Source organism: Bubalus kerabau, chromosome 1 (genome assembly GCF_029407905.1).
Source record: "Bubalus kerabau isolate K-KA32 ecotype Philippines breed swamp buffalo chromosome 1, PCC_UOA_SB_1v2, whole genome shotgun sequence".
Classification (NCBI taxonomy): domain Eukaryota; kingdom Metazoa; phylum Chordata; class Mammalia; order Artiodactyla; family Bovidae; genus Bubalus; species Bubalus kerabau.
The window spans coordinates 188,459,095-188,481,186 of NC_073624.1; the positions used below are offsets into that span (position 1 = coordinate 188,459,095).

Sequence of the window (22,092 nt, forward strand, 5' to 3'; positions counted from 1 at the left end):
ACTTGAACCCTAACCCTAAAAGTTAAGGTGGAATATCCTGAGATTGCCACAAAATAGAAATAAACTGCAAAATAAATGTAATGCACTTAAATCATCCTGAAACTATCCCCACCCCCACACCTCGGGCTCATGGAAATATTGTCTTCCCCAGAACTGGCTCCTGGTGCCAAAAAGGTTGGGGACCTCTGCAACACATAGTGCCTGGCACAAAGCAAGTGTGCTACAAACACAGATTCAGTCATCGCAGAGAGATGCGGTTGGACTGTCTGCATATCTAACCCTGCATCCTGGGACTCAGGACATAGTAGGTGCTCAGTTAAACCACTGAAAGACAGTGAGGACACCGGCTTTAGCTCTAACTCCAAGGAGATGGGAAGGTCTGTGTTCCCCTCATTCTGTTCTCAGATTGGGAGCCCCTTGAGAGCAGAGTCCCACTGAGGCCTCCCTGGCAAAGGGCCTTGGATCCCAGGGTGGGGTGAGGCAGTTGGTGAATGTTGGCTCAGTGAGGGCATGACTCATAGGCCAATTGCATTCATTCAGTCCATGCGTCCTAGAGGGTGCCTGGCACAACCCTGCACATTGGGACTCAGTGGCAAAGACAGTTGTCCTTGCTGTCACTGAGGTCCCTGGGGAGACAGACACACCCACGGATTTATGAACCAAAGTGATCAGGGCTGTTGAAGGGGAAGCTCAGAGAGGACTCTTGAAACTATCTGGGAAGTCAGGGAAATCCTGCAAGAGAGGACATCTGAGTTGAAACTTGAAGAATGGACAGCATTGGGGAGCAGCAGGAACAAGATCATGAAATAAATTGCGCTCCTGGACCAGTGTGGTAACTCTGCCCTGTTCCAGGACCTGGAGTGTTGGTGGGGGGCATACTGAAGGGTCGGGCAGAGGGGGAGAGATGTTGTATAGGAGCCGGACTTAGGGGAAAACAAGGCGTGTGGGATGTCAGGAGAGCCACAAACAGTTCCAAAAGGCAGGACAATCCACTGTGTTGTGAATGAAAATTTGAGAAATGGCCAGGAGAAGGTGGGAGGTTGGGATTACAGGGGAGAGAAAAGGATGTGTGGAGAGACAGGCTTTCAGGAGCCTGAATTTTTAACCTTAATTTTTATTTTTGACTGCACCACGAGGCATATGGGGTCTTAATTCCTCCACCAGGGATCGCACCTATGCCCTCTGCCTTGGGAGTGCGGAGTCTTAACCTCTGGACCATCAGGGAAGTCCCAGGAACCTGAATTTAAGAGCAATGGCTGCTGACAGGCACTGGGGCTTTGAAGACAGCTTGGCCATTGTATACCTGCTGTGTGACCTGAGACTAGCCACTCTCCCTCTCTGGGCCTCAATTCTTCCACTGTTAAATGGAATAGATAACGGAATGGATAGCATAAAGCCGGGTTCCTCCACCTGGAGGCACTGCTGACATTTGGGGTCTGGTCATTCCCTGGGGTGGGGCCATCCTGGACTCTGTGAGGGTGTTGAACAGCATCCTTGGTCCAGGAGCAGCCCCCCTCCCCACTGCCCACTGTGTGACAACCATGTCAGAGGCATCACCCATGTCCCTGGGGGCAGGATCACTGCTGTTGTCCGTGATTATTCTCAGACACCTTTGGGCAGGTGGAGGGAGAGGTGGGGACAGGTAAATAGAGAGTTTGCTGATAAGCAGTTGAGGAGTTGGAGGGAGGGTGTTGAGGCCTCCTCTCTCCTCTTACACTTGGGTAGGGGGGTGACTCTTAGGCTTGTCCAGAGAGGAGACTGAAATGGATCTCCCAGCTCAGGCCTCAGATTTCCAACTGCCCTTGGTCTGTCCTTCTGGATGCCAGACACAATCAGAAGCCCCTCCCCTCGCAGTGTGCCAAGGGTACCACCATCCCACCTGACTCCTCTCTCTCTCCCCACACCCAACCCAGCAGCCAAACTGCATCCAAGGACCCCTTCTCACCCACGGTCAGTCCCATCACAGCTCCACCGTGGGGTCACCTCCACCCGGGCCTGCTTGCTTCTATTCCCCTCCCTGGCCCACCAGCTGCCTAAACCTTCAACAGAGCATCTCTTTCTCCTGCTCATAAGCCTCCAGCGACGTCACTTGTCATCAGATGCTAACTGCTCACAGAGCCCAGGAGGTTCCATGGCAAGGGGTCCACCAACTAAGGTCTCCCACCCTACCCCACTCCCACCTGGTTTTATCCAGGCCAAGAGCTGAGAATGGTTTTTACACTTATAAGTGGTTAGGGGGGAAATAAATCAAAAGAAGAGTTATATTTTGTAACACATGAAAATTATATGAGGGGACTTCCTGGCAGTCCAGTGGTTAAGACTCTGTTCTCCCAATGCAGGGGGTGGTTTGATCCCTGGTCGGGAAACTAAGATCCCACACGCCTCAAGGTATGGCCTCCCACCCCACCCACCCCCCCCCCAGATTATATGAAAATCACATTTCAGAGTCCATAGAACAAGTTTGGATGGCAAGGAGAACAAACAAGTCAATCCTAAAGGAAAGCAACCCTGAATATTCATTGGAAGGAGTGATGCTGAAGCTGGAGCTCCAATATTTTGGCCACCTGATGCAAAGAGCTGACTCATTGGAAAAGCCCCTGATGCTGGGAAATATTGAAGGCAGAAGAAGGGGATGGCAGAGGATGAGATGGTTGGGTGGCATCACTGACTCAATGGACAAAAGTTTGAGAAACTCTGGGAGATAGTGAAGGACAGGGAAGCCTGGCATGCTGCAGTCCAAAGAGTCGGACACCACTGAGCGACTGAACAACAACACTGGGATGAAGCTATGCTCGTTAATTTTCAAACAGCCTCTGGGAATTCCCTGATTGCCCAATGGTTAGGACTCCCAAGTTATCCCATGGACAGAGGAGTCTAGTAGGCTACAGTTCATGGACCTGCAAAGCATCAGACACGACTGAAGTGACTTGGCATGCACACACTAGGAATGAAGATCCCACAAGCTGCAAGGTGTGGCCGAAAAAGAGATTTACCATCCGGCCTTTTACGTGAAAAATGTGCCCACTTTGGCTCTAATCACTCCTCCTCATCAACTTTCTGAGCTCTTCCCCCGGCCTGCCCCCAGGTCCATGGATTCATGTTGCAGTGGCCTCCTTTCCGGTCCTCTGACAGCTCCGCCCACCTCCGCGCTTTTGCCCTTCCCGTGCCCTCCACCCGGGATGCCCTCTCTCCTCCACCACCTACAAGGCTGATCCCTTCACTGTCTTTTGCACTGGAAGACACCTCTTCAGACAGCCCTTCTCTGGTCACCCCCTTGTCACTCTGATTCCCTCAGTGGGGGCCAATTTTCCTTTATGGTTTTTATTATCACCTGACGTCATCCCATGTACCTTTCTGAAAATATCACTTCCTCTTGATCTCTCCACAGAATGTCATCTCTGCACAGGCAGGAATTTTTGTGTTCCTTAGTCATTGCCACATCTCCCCAGCAGGTCCCAGGTACAGATTTAGGAGTGCCCGATACAAAGTGAAAACACAGGGCTCCTAGCTGAAAAGTGACTAAAAATGTCAAGACAGGCAGAAACGAAACCAAATACGGGGCTCTTCCGAGTGGGAGCATCTGTGCAGCCAGCCTTGGTCTCCAGCCTACAGTAGGTACTCATTAAATGTTTGTTGAATGAATTAAATAGTGACTCGGATTTAAAATAAGGTCATATATCTAGTAAATATCTACATGTACATTTCTTCATTTCAAGAGTATTTTTCAGGACTTCCCTGGTGGTCTGGTAGTTAAGACTTTGCCTTCCAATGCAGGGGGCGCAGGTTCCATCCCTGGTCAGGGAGCTAAGACCCCACCTGCCTTGGAGCCAAAAAATCAAAACAGAAGCAGTATTTGTAATAAATTCAATAAAAAAAATCAAACAAACAAAAAGACTATTTTGCAGGGCATTCTAATAATAAACTACAAGCTACAAAATTCAGTCAATTCCCCAGTGCCTTTTTTGATCCAATATCAAAAGACTAGTTTGTTCACACTGGGGAAAAAAAGAGAAATAGAGACTCTGGGAGTAAAAGTGAGGGACAGGGATGGACAGACTTTCCAAAAAGCATTGAGGCACCGGGAGTCTATGAATGTTCTAAAAAGTTTTTTTTACAGATCCACAAGCTTCTTTCTTGTGGGATTTTTCTAAAACCTGAAATAAGGGCAAGAGATCAGAGGGAATCCAAAAAATCGAGGCTCCTAGTTCCAGTTAACTCCCATCTTATGGATGGAAATACTGAGGCCCAGAGAGGACTCAGAGCAAACAGGGCGCTCTGCCAGGGGGCCTGGCAGAGCAGGCTGGATCCTGAGAGCAGTGGAAGCAGGCAAGGCCTGGAGCCCAGGTGTGGTGGCTGGGCTGTGTGCTGAGAAAGGGAAACAGACTGTCCGGGGAGACGGAGGCGGAGGGAGGCGGAGGAGGACCTCTGCTGTCAGGGGTGTTTGGTTTCTTCCCTCTGGGCAGCCGAACAAAAGCTGAACTGAATCCTGCTGCCAGCAGAGAAACTGGAGCCCAGGGCGGGCGAGGCAGGGCTGTGGGAGTGGGGGCATGCTGCGGGGGAATGGGAGAATGGAGGCACAGCTTCCCTTCTGCTTCCAGCTCCAGGCCTCACATCAGCCACTCCTGCCCCAGCCTTTGGTGTCTCTGCTCGCTGCACACCCCCACACCCAACCCCAGAGACCCTCAAAACCAGATGGAGTTTTTAACACCCCTCTGCCCCCGCCCCTGCCTTCTGACTCTGTGCTAGGCACCTATCAAAACACAGTCATGTCCCAAATTAGGTACATTTTTTTTTTTTTTGGTGGCCCAAACTTTTTGAAGAATTTTATTTCAACAGAACTCTGCTTCTGAAATTAACAATGCTATAAGTATCTGAATGCAGAGTTCCAAAGAATAGCAAGAAAAGATAAGAAAGCCTTCCTCAGCGATCAATGCAAAGAAGTAGAGGAAAACAACAGAATGGGAAAGACTAGAGATCTCTTCAAAAAAATTAGAGATACCAAGGGAACATTTCATGCAAAGATGGGCTCAATAAAGGACAGAAATGGTATGGACCTAACAGAAGCAGAAGATATTAAGAAGAGCTGGCAAGAATACACAGAAGAACTGTACAAAAAAGATCTTCACAACCCAGATAATCACGATGGTATGATCACTCATCTAGAGCCAGACATCCTGGAATGTGAAGTCAGTGGGCCTTAGAAAGCATCAGTATGAACAAAGCTAGTGGAGGTGATGGAACTCCAGTTGAGCTATTTCAAATCCTGAAAGATAATGCTGTGAAAGTGCTGCACTCAATATGCCAGCAAATTTGGAAAACTCAGCAGTGGCCACAGGACTGGAAAAGGTCAGTTTTCATTCCAATCCCAAAGAAAGGCAATGCCAAAGAATGCTCAAACTACCGCACAATTGCACTCATCTCACATGCTAGTAAAGTAAAGCTCAAAATTCTCCAAACCAGGCTTCAGCAATACGTGAACCGTGAACTTCCTGATGTTCAAGCTGGTTTTAGAAAAGGCAGAGTAACCAGAGATCAAATTGCGAACATCCGCTGGATCATGGAAAAAGCAAGAGAGTTCCAGAAAAACATCTATTTCTGCTTTATTGACTATGCCAAAGCCTTTGACTGTGTGGATCACAATAAACTGTGGAAAATTCTGAAAGAGATGGGAATACCAGACCACCTTACCTGCCTCTTGAGAAACCCCTATGCAGGTCAGGAAGCAACAGTTAGAACTGGACATGGAACTACAGACTGGTTCCAAATAGGAAAAGGAGTACGTCAAGGCTATATATTGTCACTCTGCTTATTTAACTTATATGCAGAGTACATCATGAGAAAAGCTGGACTGGAAGAAACACAAGCTGGAATCAAGATTGCCGGGAGAAATATCAGTAACCTCAGATATGCAGATGACATCACCCTTGTTGCAGAAAGTGAAGAGGAACCAAAAAGCCTCTTGATGAAAGTCAAAGTGGAGAGTGAGAAAGTTGGCTTAAAGCTCAACATTCAGAAAATGAAGATCATGGCTTCCGGTCCCATCACTTCATGGGAAATAGATGGGGAAACAGTGGAAACAGTGTCAGACTTTATTTTTGGGGGCTCCAAAATCACTGCAGATGGTGACTGCAGCCATGAAATTAAAACACGCTTACTCCTTGGAAGGAAAGTTATGACCAACCTAGATAGCATATTCAAAAGCAGAGACATTACTTTGCCAACAAAAGTCCATCTAGTCAAGGCTATGGTTTTTCCTGTGGTCATGTATGGATGTGAGAGTTGGACTGTGAAGAAGGCTGAGCGCCGAAGAATTGATGCTTTTGAACTGTCGTGTTGGAGAAGACTCTTGAGAGTCCTTTGGACTGCTAGGAGATCCAACCAGTCCATTCTGAAGGAGATCAGCCCTGGGATTTCTTTGGAAGGACTGATACTAAAGCTGAAACTCCAGTACTTTGGCCACCTCATGCAAAGAGTTGACTCATTGGAAAAGACTCTGATGCTGGGAGGGATTGGGGGCAGGAGGAGAAGGGGACGACAGAGGATGAGATGGTTGGATGGCATCACTGATTCGATGGACGTGAGTCTGAGTGAACTCTGGGAGTTGGTGATGGACAGGGAGGCCTGGCGTGCTGCGATTCATGGGGTGGCAAAGAGTTGGACACGACTGAGCAACTGAACTGAACTGATGGCTACAGGCCCTCTGGTATTATCTCTGTTATGGTTGAGGAGACCCATGTGATTGATACCTGGATTCCTGGTTTCTCTGAATAGAAATTGTAGATAAAAAATATGAGATGCTCTTCCTGATTAAAAGCATTCTCTCAATTTACAACAAAATTAAAAACCAATGATATGGTTTGGTCTAACACTGACTTCAAGTTCTCAGGAATTCTTAGGGGTAAATGTGAACACTAACTAGGAATTGATTCCAAACGGAATGAAAATTGTAGGATCAGTCTGCAATACATGAAGCTGAAAAGAAAGTGAAAGTGTTAGTCACTCAGTCGTTTCCAACTCTTTGTGGCCCCATGGATTGTAGCCTGCCAGGCTCCTCTGTCCATGGAGTTCTGCCAGGTAAGAATACTGGAGTGGGTTGCCATTTCCTTCTCCAGGGGATCTTCCCAACCCAGGAATTGAACCTGGGTCTCCCCATTGCAGGCAGATTCTTTACCATCTGAGCTACCAGGGAAGCCCCAAATGAAGCTGACCCCATGCCAGATTTTGTAGGGATTAACAAGCCATTTATTCCTTGTTCTCTTTCTCTCTCCCACCCCAGTCCCTCTTTCTCTTAATCAGTGCACTTTCCTCACAGTTAAGGCCCTATCCTGCTCCTAGTAACACAGCCCAGGGAGAAGGCGGGCCTCTCATTTGCTAGCTGTGTGACCTTGGGCAAGTTCCTTAACCTCTCTGAGCATCCTTTACTCATTTAAATAGTGGAGATAATAAAAGCTCTCATCCCACGTGATTGTTACGAGGATTAAATAGACTGACGTCTGCCAAGCACCTGAAAAGTTCCTTATAGTGTTTGAAAATAAAAACAAAAATAGGATGAAATAAATAAAAATAAATTCAACAACATGAAGTTTAAATTTTAAATAAATAAAATGAAGGAATGTTAAAATTGATAAATAATAAAAATACATTTAAGAATTGGTTGGGAGGGCAGAATTTCCTGCTCTGAGTTTCCTCTACAGGGGGTACAGGTTCAGTTCCTGGCCAGGGAACTGAGATCCTGCAAGTTTTGAAGCACGGCCCAAGTAAATGAATTAATGAATAAAACTAGGCTTTTTCCTCTGCCCCATTTTTTATGTCACTTTGTCGACAAAGGTCCATATAGTCAAAGCTATGGTTTTTCCAGTAGTCATGTACAGATGTGAGTGTTGGACCGTAAAGGAGACTGTGCACTGAAGAACTGATGGTTTTGAAATGGGGTGCTGGAGAAGACTCTTGAGAGTCCCTTGTACAGCAAGATTGAACCAGCCAATCCTAAAGGAAATCAACTCTGAATATTCACTGAAAGGACAGATGCTGAAGCTGAAGCTCCAATACTTTGGGTACCTGATGTGAAGAGCTGACTCACTGGAAAAGACCCTGATGCTGGGAAAGGCTGAGGGCAGAAGGAGAAGGGGACGACAGAGGATGAGATGGTTGGATGACATCATCGACTCAATGGACAAGAGTTTGAGCAAACTCTGGGAGAAAGTGAAGGGTAGGGAGGCCTGGCATGCTGCAGTCCATGGGGTTGCGAAGAGTCGGACACAACTGAGCAACTGAACAACAACCGGCATGTTCCTCTGCCTGGTTTTCGACATTCTCTGCTCCAGCCAAAAGAACTTCTTCATCATCCCATAATGCCTCTGTATCAAACAGGCTCAGCCCAGCCTCCAAACCTTTGCCCATACTGGTCCATATCCTCATATCCATATCCATATCCATATCCATACATATCCATATACCTCCCCTCCCCCTCGCCCGCCATGGGTCTTCACTTGTCTGAATCTTCCCTGTTTTTTGAGGCTCTGCTCCAGCACCACCTACTCCAGGTAGTCTCCCAGATTGCCTGGGGCCACACCTGGCTGATGGGGAGGCCCCATCATGGTAGAAAGACTAAGGGCTCTGAAGTCAGACACGTGTGGGCTTAAATCTCCCTGTTGCTGCTTTGCTCTGTGACAAGAAAGTCAAGTTAACCTCTCTGGAACTCAGTTTCTTTGTGCTGTTATTGCAGAGTTTAGCCTGACAGAGGGCAGCCACAAAGACCAGTGCTCAGGAAGGCTGGCTGCTTGACTGTGTGTGAATTCGCACTCAGCTTCCATCACTCTGCCCTGGACTGCCCTCCACCCTGGCAGGGACTAGGGAGAGGAGAGTTAGGAGGGAGTAAGGATGACTGAGGAAGTTCATAGTCCATGATAGAGCTGCAAGGGATGCCAACTGGATCCTGACTCAGGGCCTTTGCACTGGCTGTTCCCTCTGCCTGCAATGCTTGTCCTTCAAATACACACACAATTTCCTCCTCCTTTCCCCTCTGATCTTTGCTCTTGTATTAGCTTCTTGGTGGGGCCTTTCCTGACAACCTGCTTCATTTTTTAAATATTTATTTATTATTATTTTATTATTTATTTTGGCAATTTATTAATTATTATTATTTTTTTTCTTTGGCTGTGCCGGGTCTTAGCTGTGGGACTCAGGATCCTCGATTTTCACTGTGGCATGCAAACTCTTAGCTGCAGCATACGGGATCTAGTTTCCTGACCAGGAGTCAAACCCAGGCCCCCTGCACTGGGAGCGTGGAGTCTTAGCCGCTCGACCACCAGGGAAGTTCCCCGACAATCTGCTTTAAAACTGAAACCATCTCCACTCTCCTGGATGCTTCTAATTCCCTTTCTTTACTTTCTTTATCTGCCTGGTACAAAGCATGCCTTTTCACTTATTTATCTTGTTTATTAACAGCATCCATCACCCACACGCGGCTGTCAGCTCCACAGGGGCAGGGGTTTCTGTTTGCCCTGTTTACTGCTGTCGCCTTTGTGTCTAGAACAGCACTGGATACAAGTATTTGCTGAATACTCAACAGCAAGATATCCGGATCCCTGCGAAAGTGAGACCCCAGAAGAGCCAATGGTCACTGTATCTGGGAGTAGAGATCTCCCAGAAGAAATGTTCTTGGAGCCAAATTGTGAAGAGTGGGGAGGATTTGATGGGGAGCAGTACAGGGAAAGGCCAGATGGAGGGAACAGCCTGGGCAAAAGCATGGTGGCTGGAAAGCTTGAGCAGGAGGCAGTGTGGAGATGAGGGCAGCAGGGGGCAGTAGAGAGAAACGGGAGAGGTGGCCAGAGGATAAAATGGTAAACTTGAACCTGTGGCTGGTAGGGAACCAGGGAGGGGCTTGGTCATAAGGAAGTTGCCAAAAGAATGTGATGAGTGACACAGGACAATGGTGCAAAGGCCCAGTGGATCTTCAGCCAGGTCCTGGGAGACAGGAGTCTGAAGTTGAGAGATAGCGGGCATCTCAGTGGCCTCAGACTCACCTCTGTCTTCTTAAATCGTGCCCGGAGGGTCTTCATAGCTAGCGTCTGGTGTTTCTCCTCTCCCCAGGCCTCCTGAGAAAAGCCAGGAGGTGAGGGACGTCAGTTCTGGGGGCAGGTGGGTCATCTGCCTCTCACTCCTCAAAAGTACCACTTCCTCCTCCCCAGGCCATCCCAGCCCTTAGAGCAGGTCACAGACCTATCTCATCTTCTAACTGCTCTGTGTCCTTCATCGGGTCACCTCTCCTCTCTGAGTTTCACATCCCTCTTCCTTAAAATGCAGGAGATAATTTCCTCTGCTTTCCCATGAGGTCTCTAACATAGAGCCTGGCAAACAGTAGGTGCTCAGTAAATTCATCCTACCAGTTTTCCCTGTTGCCCAAGTAGGTACAAGCTTTTTCTGGTCTTCAAGCTTTTATCTGTGCAGTTATGTCTGCCTTGTCCCCACCCCTCCTCTGGTGAACTCCTATTCATCTTTCCCAGCCTAGTTCCAAAATCCTGTGGTGTTCTGATCAGCTTTGCCTCTTACTAATGGGCAGAACTCTAACTCCCAAATTGGGTCCCTTCAGCTCTTCTTCTGCTCCATCCTTGGCTCCAGAGGCTAAAAGTGTCTGGACTGGTTCTGTTTTCCTGAATACTTAGTGGATCCTCAGGGGCCAGGCACAGAGTTGACGCCTCTTAGTACAGAGCATGTTCTTTGGGAAGTCAGAGAGAACATCCTTGAGACTAAACCCTTTACACCAGCCTGGTTCCTGCGTGAATAAGAGCACAGAGGCAAGTCGCCCGAGGTGGGCGGAGGTCTAGAGTGATTGATGGCTCCATGCATGTGTGTGCACAGCTCAACACAAGGTATGTCTGTACACGCATGTCTGTCCAGCTTAGCCTGTTCTGTGTTTTGTGCACCTGCAGGTACAGAGGTCAGGCAGTGATCTCAAGGGGGTGTTTTGCTGGGTGTCTGGCTAGGAATTCCTTCCTATGTCAGAGTGGGATTGCTGTAAAGGTGTATCCCTCAGCTTTCACCTGCCCACCTGCCCATGAATTCTCCAAGCCTTCCTTCCACCCATTCACTCACCTATGCACCCATCCTCCCACCAAGCATTTCTCCATCCACCTACTGTCCACCACCCATCCAACTCATATTCTCATGGTTTTCTGTGCACCCTTCAACCGTGCTTTATCCACCACCCACCCATCATCCACCTGCCTACCCACCCACCTACCTACTCACCCATCCATCCATCCATCCATCCACCATCTACCCACCCATCCATCCAACATCCACCCACCATACACTCACTCATTCATTCATCTATGCAACCACTCACTGGCCACCACCCATCCACTCATCCACCCAACTCATCTTTTCATGGTTCTTCATGCACCCTTCAACCATGTTCCATCCACCATCCACACACCTGCCTATCCACTCACTCACTCACCTATCCATCCATCCATCTACCATTGACACACCCACCCATTCAACATCCACACATCCACTTGTTCATCCACCCACCATCCATTGATCCATCCACCCACCATCCAGTCACCCATGCATTCATCCATCCAACCACCCACTGGCCACCACCTATCCACCAAACTCATCTTTTTATGGTTCTCCATGCACCCTTCAACCATGCTTCATCCACCACACACCCACCATCCAGCTGCCTATCCACCCACCCAACTAGTCATCTATCCACCTCAACTATCCAGCCAGCCAGCCAGCCAACACCCACCTACCAGCTACCCACCCATCCATCCACCCTCCCATCCATTCATTCACCCCTTCAATTTACCCCATTCATCAATGTACACATTCACCCACCACCATTTTTCTTTACTCTTGTCTAACAGACTCAATCACACCTACAGCAGGGTGTAATTGACACCCAAGAGAGGAGTCCACAGGTTGTCTGGGCAGAAGGGAATCTGCCGGCTTGGGGGAGGGGAAAGTGCCCTCATCTAGGGAGCTGCTTCCGGGAAGAGGTGATGATATATCCACAGGGCCTGCTGGCCGGGCAGGACATTGAGCTGCAGCAGCAGGAAGAGAGGGTACGAATCCTAGACAAAGAAGTAAGAGGTGCATGCATGAATCAGCGCGCGTGCGCGCGTGTGTGTGTGAGAGACGGTGCCTCAGCGTGGCTAGGATACACTGGCCTTTCCTTTCTCCCACCTGCAGGGCTTGCGGGGCAAGGAGCCTGAGGCCCTTAGGGGAGCCTCCATCCTGGGCCTCCCTCACCTCCTTCCTTCCTACCTCCTGCAGTTCCAGTGCCGCCAGCACTAGGCCACGGTGTCCACTGCCGGCTCTGGTTACCTGCTCCCAGCCGGGCCACCAGCTTGCACCCGCAGCTCCCAGCACTCAGCCCTGACACCTGATCAGCTCTGAGCAAGCAGCTGCCCCAGGGGGCCCGAGGATGAGCAGAGGGAGGAGACAGGGTGGCAGCCGGGCTGTCTGTTGGCCAAGGGGCTCTGGCGGGAAGACACGGAGGTTCTTCCCTAACATCGCTGGACTTATTTCAGTTTCTGGAATGAGCCACCTTCTTTCTCTCCTCTCAGCCTTTGTACTTGCAGTTCCTCTGCCAGGAGCCTTCTTTCTGTACCTCCTGTCACCTCCAACTGGCTGATTCTCACTGGTACTCACTGTTCAGATAGTTGCCGCAACATCCCTTTTCCAGGAAGCCTTCCTGGTTGCCCCCAGGCGCCTCCTTGGAGCCCCTTCATTGTCCAGGGCCCTCATTACAAGCCAGTCACACCAAGTCACCATTGCCCCATCACAGCGGGCTGCCTGTGGTCTCCAGCGTCTCGCCAGCACACAGTAGGTGCTCAATACATTTCCTGAATGAGTCCTCAAGCCTCCACAACAAGGACATAAGCAGTTTCTCCAGCCTCTTGGTGCGGTCAGGACTTGTCTTGCTGAGTGATTATCACACACCTGGATAACGTTCAGGTAACTTAGAACGGCGTCCGTGAGCCTCCCTAGTGAGGGTCCAAATTGCCTCCTGACTCCAGCGCACATGCACAGGAGCCCTGAATTTGTATATTTATAAAATTCTGAAATATGCAGGGGGAAGAACCTTGGATTGGAAGCAAGAGTTTGGGTTTCCTCTCTCAGGCTCTGTCCTGGGATTGGGGGACGCGGGGAGGGAAGTGGGCGTCAGTTTACTCGTTTTCAAAAGGGGAAAGAGGGAACCGATCGCTTGCGCCCTTCATTTTACAGGTGACTGGAGAACTTTCACGTGGGCAGTCCCCTAGTATCCAGCCCGGGTCATTGAACAACCCTTTCCCAGGCCCCCACCCCACATGACCAGCGTATAAGAACCCGCCAGGCCATTGCCAGCAGTTAATATGGCGACTGCGGCGACAGTGTATGGCGCATGCGCCTTGCGAGGAGCGGCCGGGTACGAAATATGAGAACACGGCTCCTCCTTCTTCCTCGTCCCACCCTATTTCCGGCGGAAGCGGCCGCAACAAGGGAAACTTTATTGTTCCCGTTGGTGCAGTGAGGATGTCGGTGAATTACGCGGCGGGGCTTTCGCCGTATGCGGACAAGGGCAAGTGCGGTCTACCCGAGGTAAGCACAGCTGGGGGTCCCGACGGCAGCCGTCAAGGCCGTGGGCTGGGCGGGACCGGCTGGCAGTGGAGCATTGTGGGAATATCAGGAGACACTGAGGCTAGACAATGGGAGGGACTTCCCAGTGAGGAGGGGGCGGGAAGTGACGACCCAGTGCGCCTGGGGATGCGACCACGCCCAGCTCCGGGTCGGTCCGGCAGGGGACGGAGGAGAGGACCCACTTCGAGAAGTCCTGAAGTTCTGATGGGGGAACAAGGCTTGTAGTTTCAGGAGGAAGGCACCGGGGCAAAGGCGGGAGGTGGCAATAAACAAACTTGGAGGGCAGATTTGGGCAGAGAGGTTTCCAAAATTGGGGCAGGATGGGCCTCACGTGCCAAGTTGAGGACCTGACACTATTCTGAGGCTGGTGAGGATTTTTAGTTGAGGAGGAACCTGGAGGATGGAAATCAGAGCCTTCCAACCTCGTTGAGAGAAGTCCCCGCCATGCACTGAGACCTTGGCGGGATCCCTTCGTTCTGGATCTCTTTCCCTCCTGTAAACTGGAGAGAAGCTTGCCCCCTCCCACAAAGGTTGGTCCGTTCCTTCTGAGTCAGTCATTCACGCGCTCTCAGATGGTGTGAAGCCCCACCCTTCTCTCCTGCCAGTTTTTTCACTTTATCCCACAAACATTTATTAAGCACCTACGTTCACCCTGGGACCACATGGGGAACCAGACAGGCCAAGCCCCCTCGTTCCAGCTGGGAGACAGATGAGCAGCAAATAAATGTAAGGAGTCAGTCAGATAGTGGTCAGCGCTAGGCAGAAAGGTAAAGCGGATAAAGAGAGCTGGGGGCTGCATTGCAAACTAGGTGGCTGGTAATAGCCATCACTAAGATAACTCAGCAGTATGAAATACATTTAATGTTATGCAACCATCATCACCATCCATTTACAGAACTTTCTCCTCTTCCCGAACTAAAACTCTGTCCCCGTTAAACAGTGACTCTCCATCCCCTCTCCCAGCCCCAGGCCCACCATCTACTTTCTCTTTGTATCTGACTCCTCTTGGGACCTCACATAAGTGAAATCACACAGTATTTGTGTTTTTGTGTCTGTCTGATTTCACTGAGCGTGATGTCCTCAGGTTTCATCTGTATTGAATAATGTGTCCAAATTTTCTTCCTTCTTAAGGCTGAATAATATTCGATTGTATGTGTTGCTGTTCTTCAGTCACTCAGTCATGTCCAACTCTTTGGGACCCCATGGACTGCAGCACGCCAGCCTTCCCTGTCCTTCACTATCTCTCAGAGTTTGTTCAAACTCATGGCCATTGAGTTGGTGATGCCATCCAACCATCTCGTCCTTTGTCATCCCCTTCTCCTCCTGCCTTCAGTCTTTCCCAGCATCAGGGTCTTTTCTAATGAGTTGGCTCTTCGCATCAGGTGGCCAAGTATTGGAGCTTCAGCTTTAGTATCAGTCCTTCCAATGAATATTAAGGGTTGAGTTCCTTTAGGATTGACTGGTTTGATTGTACGTGTAGACCACATTTGTTAGTATCCATTCATCTGTTAATTGACACCGGGGTTGCTCCCATATTTAGCTACTGTGAATAATGCTACTGTGAACATGAGTGTGCAAATGAGATAGCTTTTGAGCCAAGATGGAGAGGAAGTGCAAGGGGAGTCATGTAGGTGTCTGGGCAAAGGACATTCCAGGTGGAGGGCTTTGCCTCTGCAAAGCCCTGAGGCTGAACTGTGCCTGGTGTGTTGGAGGAACATAAAGGAGGCCTGTGTGGAGTGAATGAAGGGGAGAGAGGGAGGAGGGGAGAGCAGGAATGGGGCAGGTCCTGCAGGGCCTTGTGGGACTTGGTGGGGACTTGGGTTTTTCCATCGAGAGAGGTGGGAGCCCTGGAGGGCTGTGGGCAGAGAAAGGATGTGATTACAAGCTGCCTTTTCCCACCCATTCCCCTCCTCCTGGGCAAGGCAGTCTGTGGCTTGTGGGCTTGCCCACTGTGGGACATGTTGTAACTTCTCCTGAAACCATGAACTTGGAGTGGGATTTGAACCCACGGTTCAGTTGAGATCACACCCTTGTCTTAGGACTTAATGAAGCTCAGTTTCTTTATTTCTCACTGCAGAAAGAATTCAGTGCGAGACAGAAATATGTGCATGCATGCATGTTAAGTTGCTTCAGTTGTTTCTGACCCTTTGTGACCCTGTGGGCCATAGCCCGCCAGGCTCCTCTGTCCATGGGATTCTCCAGGCAAGAATACTAGAGTCGATTGCCATTTTCTTCTTCAGGGGATCTTCCCAACCCAGGGATTGAACCCGTGTCTCTTAGGTCTCCTGCATTGGTAGATGGGTCCTTTACCACTAGTGCCACTTGGGAAGCCCCAAAGTGATAGGTAAGAAGTGGATTTATTTAGAGAGAAACACTCTCCGCAGACAGAATGCAGTCTGTCTCAAAAGGTGAGAACAGCCTTGGGAGAAACACTCCACACACAGGGTGTGGGCCATCTCAGCAGGTGAGAGGTTCTGAAATATGGTGTGGTTAGTTTTTAGGGGCTGGATAATTTCATAGGCTAGTGAGTGGGAGGATTATTCCAATTATTTCAGGGAAGGGGTGGGGATTTCCAGGAATTGGGCCACCACCCACGTTTTTGCCTTCTGAACTGTCATGCCATTTATCATGCTGGTGTATTACAGTGAGCATGTAATGAGGCTCAAGGTCTCCTGGAAGGCTCGTCTTCCGCCATCTTGGACCTAGTTGCTTCTAATCAGTTTTAGTCACACTTGATCTCAAATGGCCTGGGCCTAAAACTGCTTGAAGCGGGGCTTGAGTTCCCAGCCAGAAATTGAGGCTTGGCCAAGGTGGTGAAAATACTGGATCCTAACCACTAGATTAGTGGTCAGTGACAAGGGCCCTGGTCCTTCAGCTTTGCAGAAAAGAGTTTCCACAAAGACAGAAAGTAGTGAGGAAGCAAGTAGAGTATTTATTAGGAGGAAAAAGAGTACAATACCTAAGGATAGAAACACAGGCAGACTCAGGGAGAGTCCCTGAGTTGGCTCTTGTGGTAGTTTAAATCACTTTTATGGGGCATTTCTTCTGGATTTCCTTTGGCCGGTCATTTTGATTTGCCTGGTTCAGAGTCCATGTTTGGTATATCTCAGGCTCCTCCCATGTGTGCACGTGCATCTCTTAGCCGAGATGGATTCTACTATGAAGGCCCATGGGTCGATTATCCTTTGGCATCATTCACCTTTGACCTCCAAGGAGCCTTTCTGCCCACGTGTGATCGGCGAGGTCTCTTGACTTTGAGAATGAGAAATATGTGATCTGGGCAGGGCCCAGTGTCCTACCTTAATTGTCTTGCTGTTCTCACCTTAGAGTTTCTTTGGAGCACTGGGAATGAGTCTCCAATCGGTTAACCGTTAAGGTGGCGGTGGAGGGGGGTGGGGGGTGGGCATGTACCTCCTGCCTCACTGTGGCTCTGTCATCTTTGTAGGAAATGGCAGCCCCCTCCAGTATTCTTGTCTGGAGAGTTCATGAACAGAGGAGCCTGGCAGGCTGCGGTCCATGGGGTCGCACAGAGTCGGACACGACTAAAGAGACGTAGCACCTGCCCCACTCCCTTCTGTTTCACTCCCTGCTGCTCTCCCTCACCCAACAGGTCTTCGACCCCCCCGAGGAGTTGGAGCAGAAGGTGTGGGAGCTGGCACAGCTCATCTGGCAGTCTTCCAGTGTGGTGTTCCACACAGGCGCAGGCATCAGCACTGCCTCAGGCATCCCCGACTTCAGGTCGGTGGGCAGGGCGGGAAGTTGAGGCAGGGCCTGCCAGGCTGCCACAGCCTTCCCTGTGAGCTCGCCAGATGAACAGGCATCAAAGCCCATCCTGCTGCCCTCCCTCCCACTGAGTCTAGGGTGACCCGTCAGTCCCCTAGGGTGTTGGGGATGTGTAAGACCCTTCCTTCAAAGCAGGTCCCTTTATATCACACCCAACATTGCCTTTCATTGGTGAGAACTGGGTCATGTGACTATACCTAGTTGCAAGTGGTGCTGGGAAACATAAGTCTTTTGTCTAGGCCCACTGTGCATGGCTAAATATTGGGTTCTATTATTACCATAGAAACCATCCAGACCTCAGTTTCCTAAACTGCAAGTGAGGGTGTGAGACCAGATAATGTCTAACTTCCCTCTACTTCGGGCAGCCTGTGTTAGACAAGGGTCTCATTGCTGAAAAGCAGGGGTCTCAAAATTGTGGCCTCCAAGTGGCCCCTGTAGGTGTGAAGTTTGCAACCCCACCCAGATGGGCAGGTCTGTTGCACTTGTATTCTCTTGCTGAGGCTTCTCAGGCCCCCAGCATAGACTCTCACAGCAGAAGAGCAGATTCCTCATCTGGAGGAGTGTTAGAACTCTTAAGGTGTGAATCTCATCCCCCTTCCATAACCTGCCATCGCTCCCCATTGCCACACTTCAGAGTTCCAAGCACTTCGGGCTAGAAATTAAAGCCTTTCCCAACCTAGCCTTGGTTCAGCTCTCCAACCTCAGCCCCAGCAGCCCCCAGACTGTCTGAACAGCCCTGCCCTTTCCTCTCTGTTCAGAGACAGCTCCACCTCCTCCAGGAAGCCTTCCCAGAGTCCCACAAAGAGCCCTCGCCACTTCCACTGGACCAGCCCAGCCCTGGGTTGCTCCCTCTGCCCTGGCCCCCAGAGGGTCTGTGTCCACCTGTGTCTCTCCCTCACAAGATGGAGACCTCCCTGAGGGCAGGGCCTAGGTGCACTAGGGCCCCGGCATCACCCTGTGCAGGGCCATGGACTCCCTGAGGGCAGGGCCTGGGTGCACTAGGGCCCCAGCATCCCCCAGTGCAGGGCCATGCCAAGTGCAGCAGCAGTAAGTGCTGGGCGAGTTGAATAGTTAATATCTCCTGTTATGTACCACGTTCTCACTGTTTCCTACCTCACCTCCTTTGTCTATATCGATCTCTCTGACTTTTTCTCTGCCTGTTTCTCTCTTTTTCTGTTCTCTCTCTCCTTGGTCTCTAAACTCTCTCTGTCTCTTCCACCTGCTGCCGCAGGGGCCCCCATGGCGTCTGGACGATGGAGGAGCGGGGCCTGGCCCCCAAGTTCGACACCACCTTCGAGAACGCCCAGCCCACAAAGACCCACATGGCGCTGGTCCAGCTGGAGCGTGTGGGCCTCCTGCGCTTCCTGGTCAGCCAGAACGTGGACGGACTGCACGTGCGCTCCGGCTTCCCCAGGTGCCCCCAGTGTCCAGCCCCCTGCCCTGCCTTGAGCAGGCCACCCCTCTCCCTGAGCCTCAGTTTCCTTATCTAGAAAATGGACATTGAAAAAAAAAAAAAAGAAAATGGACATTGATGGCAGCCCCTCCCTCTCCAGGCCCCTGGGGCAGTTCAGCGAGGCAGCCAGGGAGGGTTGGCGCTCAGCTGTCAGGTCTCTCAGTAGCACCTGGAGAGCTGGGCGGGATCCCCTCTTCCTGGTCCTGGGAGGATTCCAGCCCTGAGCCCTCTGGATCTTGGCTGGCTGGGGATCTGGGGATCCTGCTTCTCCACTGAGCCTCTTCCTTCTCCTCCCACAGAGACAAGCTGGCAGAGCTCCACGGAAACATGTTTGTAGAAGAATGTGTCAAGTGTAAGACGTGAGTGCCACTGCGGGAGGGGGTGGGACACAAGGCATGGATGACCCAGGTCGGGCTCCCCAAAAGGTCCTGGTGAGCTAAGCCTGCTGCATCTAGAGTCAGGGGTGTGACCCTCCCAAGGTGGGATCTGGGAGTGTATTTTCCTCCTGGGAGGTGTGTTCATTTCCTGCAGCTGCCAAAACAACCACAAACCTGAGTAACTTAAAAACAACAGAAATTCATAATCTTATGGGTCTGGAAGCTACAAGTCCAACATCAAGGTGTTGGCAGAACCATGCTCCCTCCACAGAGTCTTAAACACTAACCTACCAGGGAAGTCCCCAGGCCAGCTTTTTCATGGAAGGCCCCCTCTGCTTCCCCATCCCCAGCCCCTGCTGGGTTTGCCAGCTGTCACCTCATGTTTAGATTCTGGTCTTATGCTCCCGCACTTTCCTGGGAAAACAGCTCTGTGTAAAAAGCATGAGCTGCCCAGGTGGGCTGCAGGGTGGCTGCCTGGGAACCAGCAGTGAGCCGACCCTTTCCTCCTCGGCACAGGCAGTATGTCCGGGACACTGTGGTGGGCAGCATGGGCCTGAAACCCACGGGCCGGCTCTGCACCGTGGCCAAGTCCAGAGGGCTGCGGGCCTGCAGGTGAGTGACCCCTCCCCATGCCCTGGACCCCAGGGGAGGCCACCAGTCTCCTGACTCCCCTGCCCTTGCTACAGGGGGGAGCTGAGAGATACCATCCTGGATTGGGAGGATTCCCTGCCTGACCGGGACCTCACCTTGGCCGACGAGGCCAGCAGGTCTGACCCCAGTGGGTCCCGGGTGGGGTGGGTGAGGGAGGGGCAGAAACACAGCCAGCTCCAGCCCCGAGGGACCTCAGGAAAGGATTCCAGAGAGGAGTGATCAGCACCCTGTCTGGGCCTCACTTTGCTCGTAATAGCTCTTGTACTGAGCCCTCACATACCATCCTTGCCACACCCCAGGGTGGCTGCTGCTCAGGCCCATTTCACAGAGGAGGAAACTGAGGCTGGAGCAACTGGACTCCTCTATCCAGGCTGCCCAGCCCAGAAGCGACTGAGCCAGGATCAGAACCCAGGAGTCCAAGTATAGATGGCCTGCTCCCCACCAGCAGCTCCACTTCTGCCGACAGGGTTGGGGGGTGCCCAGCAGAAGGGAAGCATCAGAGGCAGGCCATGGCTGGGCCCACAGCAGAGGTGGGTGCTGTGTGAGCAGGTCTCCCGGGACTGGCCCCGTTGTGTTGGCAGAGCATTGAAGCCATGGTGTTTGAGCAAGGGTCAGGGAGTGTATGTGCTGGCCACCACACGCCCCTGCCTCATGGGGCAGGAAGAGGGCTGCAGAGACCCTTGCCAAGGGCTTAGACTAATCCTGCCTCCTGGCCCCAGGAATGCAGACCTGTCCATCACACTGGGCACCTCCCTGCAAATCCGGCCCAGCGGGAACCTTCCCCTCGCCACCAAGCGCCGTGGAGGTCGCCTGGTCATCATCAACCTTCAGCCCACCAAGCACGTACGTGTGGGAACCTACCCCTGATATCACCCCTGGACCCCCCCTCAAGCCTTCTCCCTCCACCTGACTGGTCCCCGCCTCCACAGGACCGCCACGCAGACCTGCGAATCCACGGTTATGTTGATGAGGTCATGACGCGGCTCATGAAACACCTGGGCCTGGAGATCCCAGCCTGGGACGGCCCCCACGTGGTGGAGAGGGCACTGCCGCCCCTGCCACGCCCACCTGCCCCCAAGCTGGGGCCCAAGGAGGAGGCCTCCCCCCAGCTCAACAGCCCAGTGCCTGCCAGCCCCAAGCAGGAACCCACAGCTGAGCCCTGCGCCCAGCACAATGGTTCTGGACCCACCAGCCCCAAAAGGGAGCGGCCGGACAGCCCTTCCCCTCACAGGCCTCCCAAAAGAGTGAAGACCGAGGTGGTTCCTAGCTGACCAGGGGCCCCGGGGAGGGCGGGGTTTTTTTAAATAGAAACTGTGGGTTCTTTTTCTTTTTTCTTACGGTCTCACTTTGTTACTCATTTCTGTCCTTTGGGGGAGACCTCAGGGTGCTGAGAGCTGGGCTCCAGGCCCGGGGGCAGACTTGCCGTCCACTGGACCTCCCCTTAACTTGGGGCCTATGGAGGGGGCTTGGCAAGGAGCATCCCTGCCCCGGATCCTGAACTTGGAGCTGACAACCCCACACCTGCTCCACCCCCAGTCTCCAGCCCCTGACTCAGGGTGTTCTTGGGAGGCGTGACTAGGCCCTCCCCGATTTCCAGCCTAAACAGGAATCAAGCCTGTCTGCCCCCTGGACCCTCACACTCCCCAGCCCCTGCCTATCCCCACACGGCCTTCACAGCCCCTCTAGGAGGGAGGGGACACACAGCCACCCTTTAGGAGCCAAACTTCATGGCAGGACAGGCAGCAGAGGCTCACACTGCCTTTGTGGCTGGAGGGAGACAAGTGGGTCCCCCTGACTTCCTCCAGGCTTCCAGAAAAGCCTTCAATGCAATAAAAGCAGAATTTCTTGCATCGTGAGTCTGTGTTTACTATCCACAACCTTGCCCAGGGTCCAGTCCCTGGGGGTAGGACTGTGTGGTGCCTGCGGCTCCTGGTATGCATGTGTGCTGGGACATTCATACAGTCCAGCTCTGGTGGTGAAGGAAGGCCTTACCAGCTGTTGACATTCCTTGAGTCCTCCATTTGTAAATATTATTTCTGTGATTCTTTAATCCATGCCCTCTGCTACTAGGCTTTGAGCCCCTCCAGGAGAGAGGCCACATCTAATCGCGATTGCAAATTCCCCCACCCGACCCCACATCCCCACACCTGCACAAAGCCGGCAGGGGTCCGGGTGTGACTCTTTAAAGGAAGAGTG

General features: G+C 51.5%; 1 protein-coding gene and 1 long non-coding RNA gene across 6 annotated transcripts; one reads left to right on the top strand and one right to left on the bottom strand.

Annotated features, from left to right (window-relative positions):
* Positions 1-9,453: 9,453 nt before the first annotated feature.
* LOC129642075 (uncharacterized) lies at positions 9,454-13,399 on the bottom strand. Its single transcript, XR_008709528.1, has 3 exons — positions 12,277-13,399; positions 10,026-10,097; positions 9,454-9,587 (listed from the first exon to the last, which is right to left on the bottom strand). It is a non-coding gene; the product is annotated as an uncharacterized LOC129642075 (long non-coding RNA).
* Positions 13,400-13,473: 74 nt separating this feature from the next.
* Positions 13,474-21,750, top strand: SIRT6 (sirtuin 6). 5 transcript variants are annotated; one of them, XM_055566649.1, is made up of 8 exons: positions 13,474-13,593; positions 17,243-17,370; positions 18,647-18,829; positions 19,168-19,227; positions 19,762-19,857; positions 19,932-20,012; positions 20,616-20,739; positions 20,826-21,750. In XM_055566649.1, the coding sequence occupies exons 1-8, from the start codon at positions 13,528-13,530 to the stop codon at positions 21,165-21,167; spliced, it is 1,080 nt and encodes a 359-aa protein (XP_055422624.1). In that variant the 5' UTR covers positions 13,474-13,527; the 3' UTR covers positions 21,168-21,750. The 5 variants fall into 5 exon arrangements, with proteins under 5 accessions (XP_055422624.1, XP_055422625.1, XP_055422627.1 ...); XM_055566648.1 differs by lacking the exon at positions 13,474-13,593 and adding an exon at positions 15,972-16,096; XM_055566650.1 differs by lacking the exon at positions 19,932-20,012.
* The last annotated feature ends 342 nt before the right edge of the window (positions 21,751-22,092 follow it).

What these genes read in the sequence shown, in the direction of transcription:
- SIRT6 (XM_055566648.1), top strand. Translation starts at nt 16,022, where the DNA reads ATGCAGTCTGTCTCAAAAGGTGAGAACAGCCTTGGGAGAAACACTCCA. An exon ending in GAATGTGTCAAGTGTAAGAC is followed by an intron (nt 19,228 to 19,761) that starts GTGAGTGCCACT and finishes TCCTCGGCACAG; the next exon opens with GCAGTATGTCCGGGACACTG. An exon ending in TTGGCCGACGAGGCCAGCAG is followed by an intron (nt 20,013 to 20,615) that starts GTCTGACCCCAG and finishes TCCTGGCCCCAG; the next exon opens with GAATGCAGACCTGTCCATCA.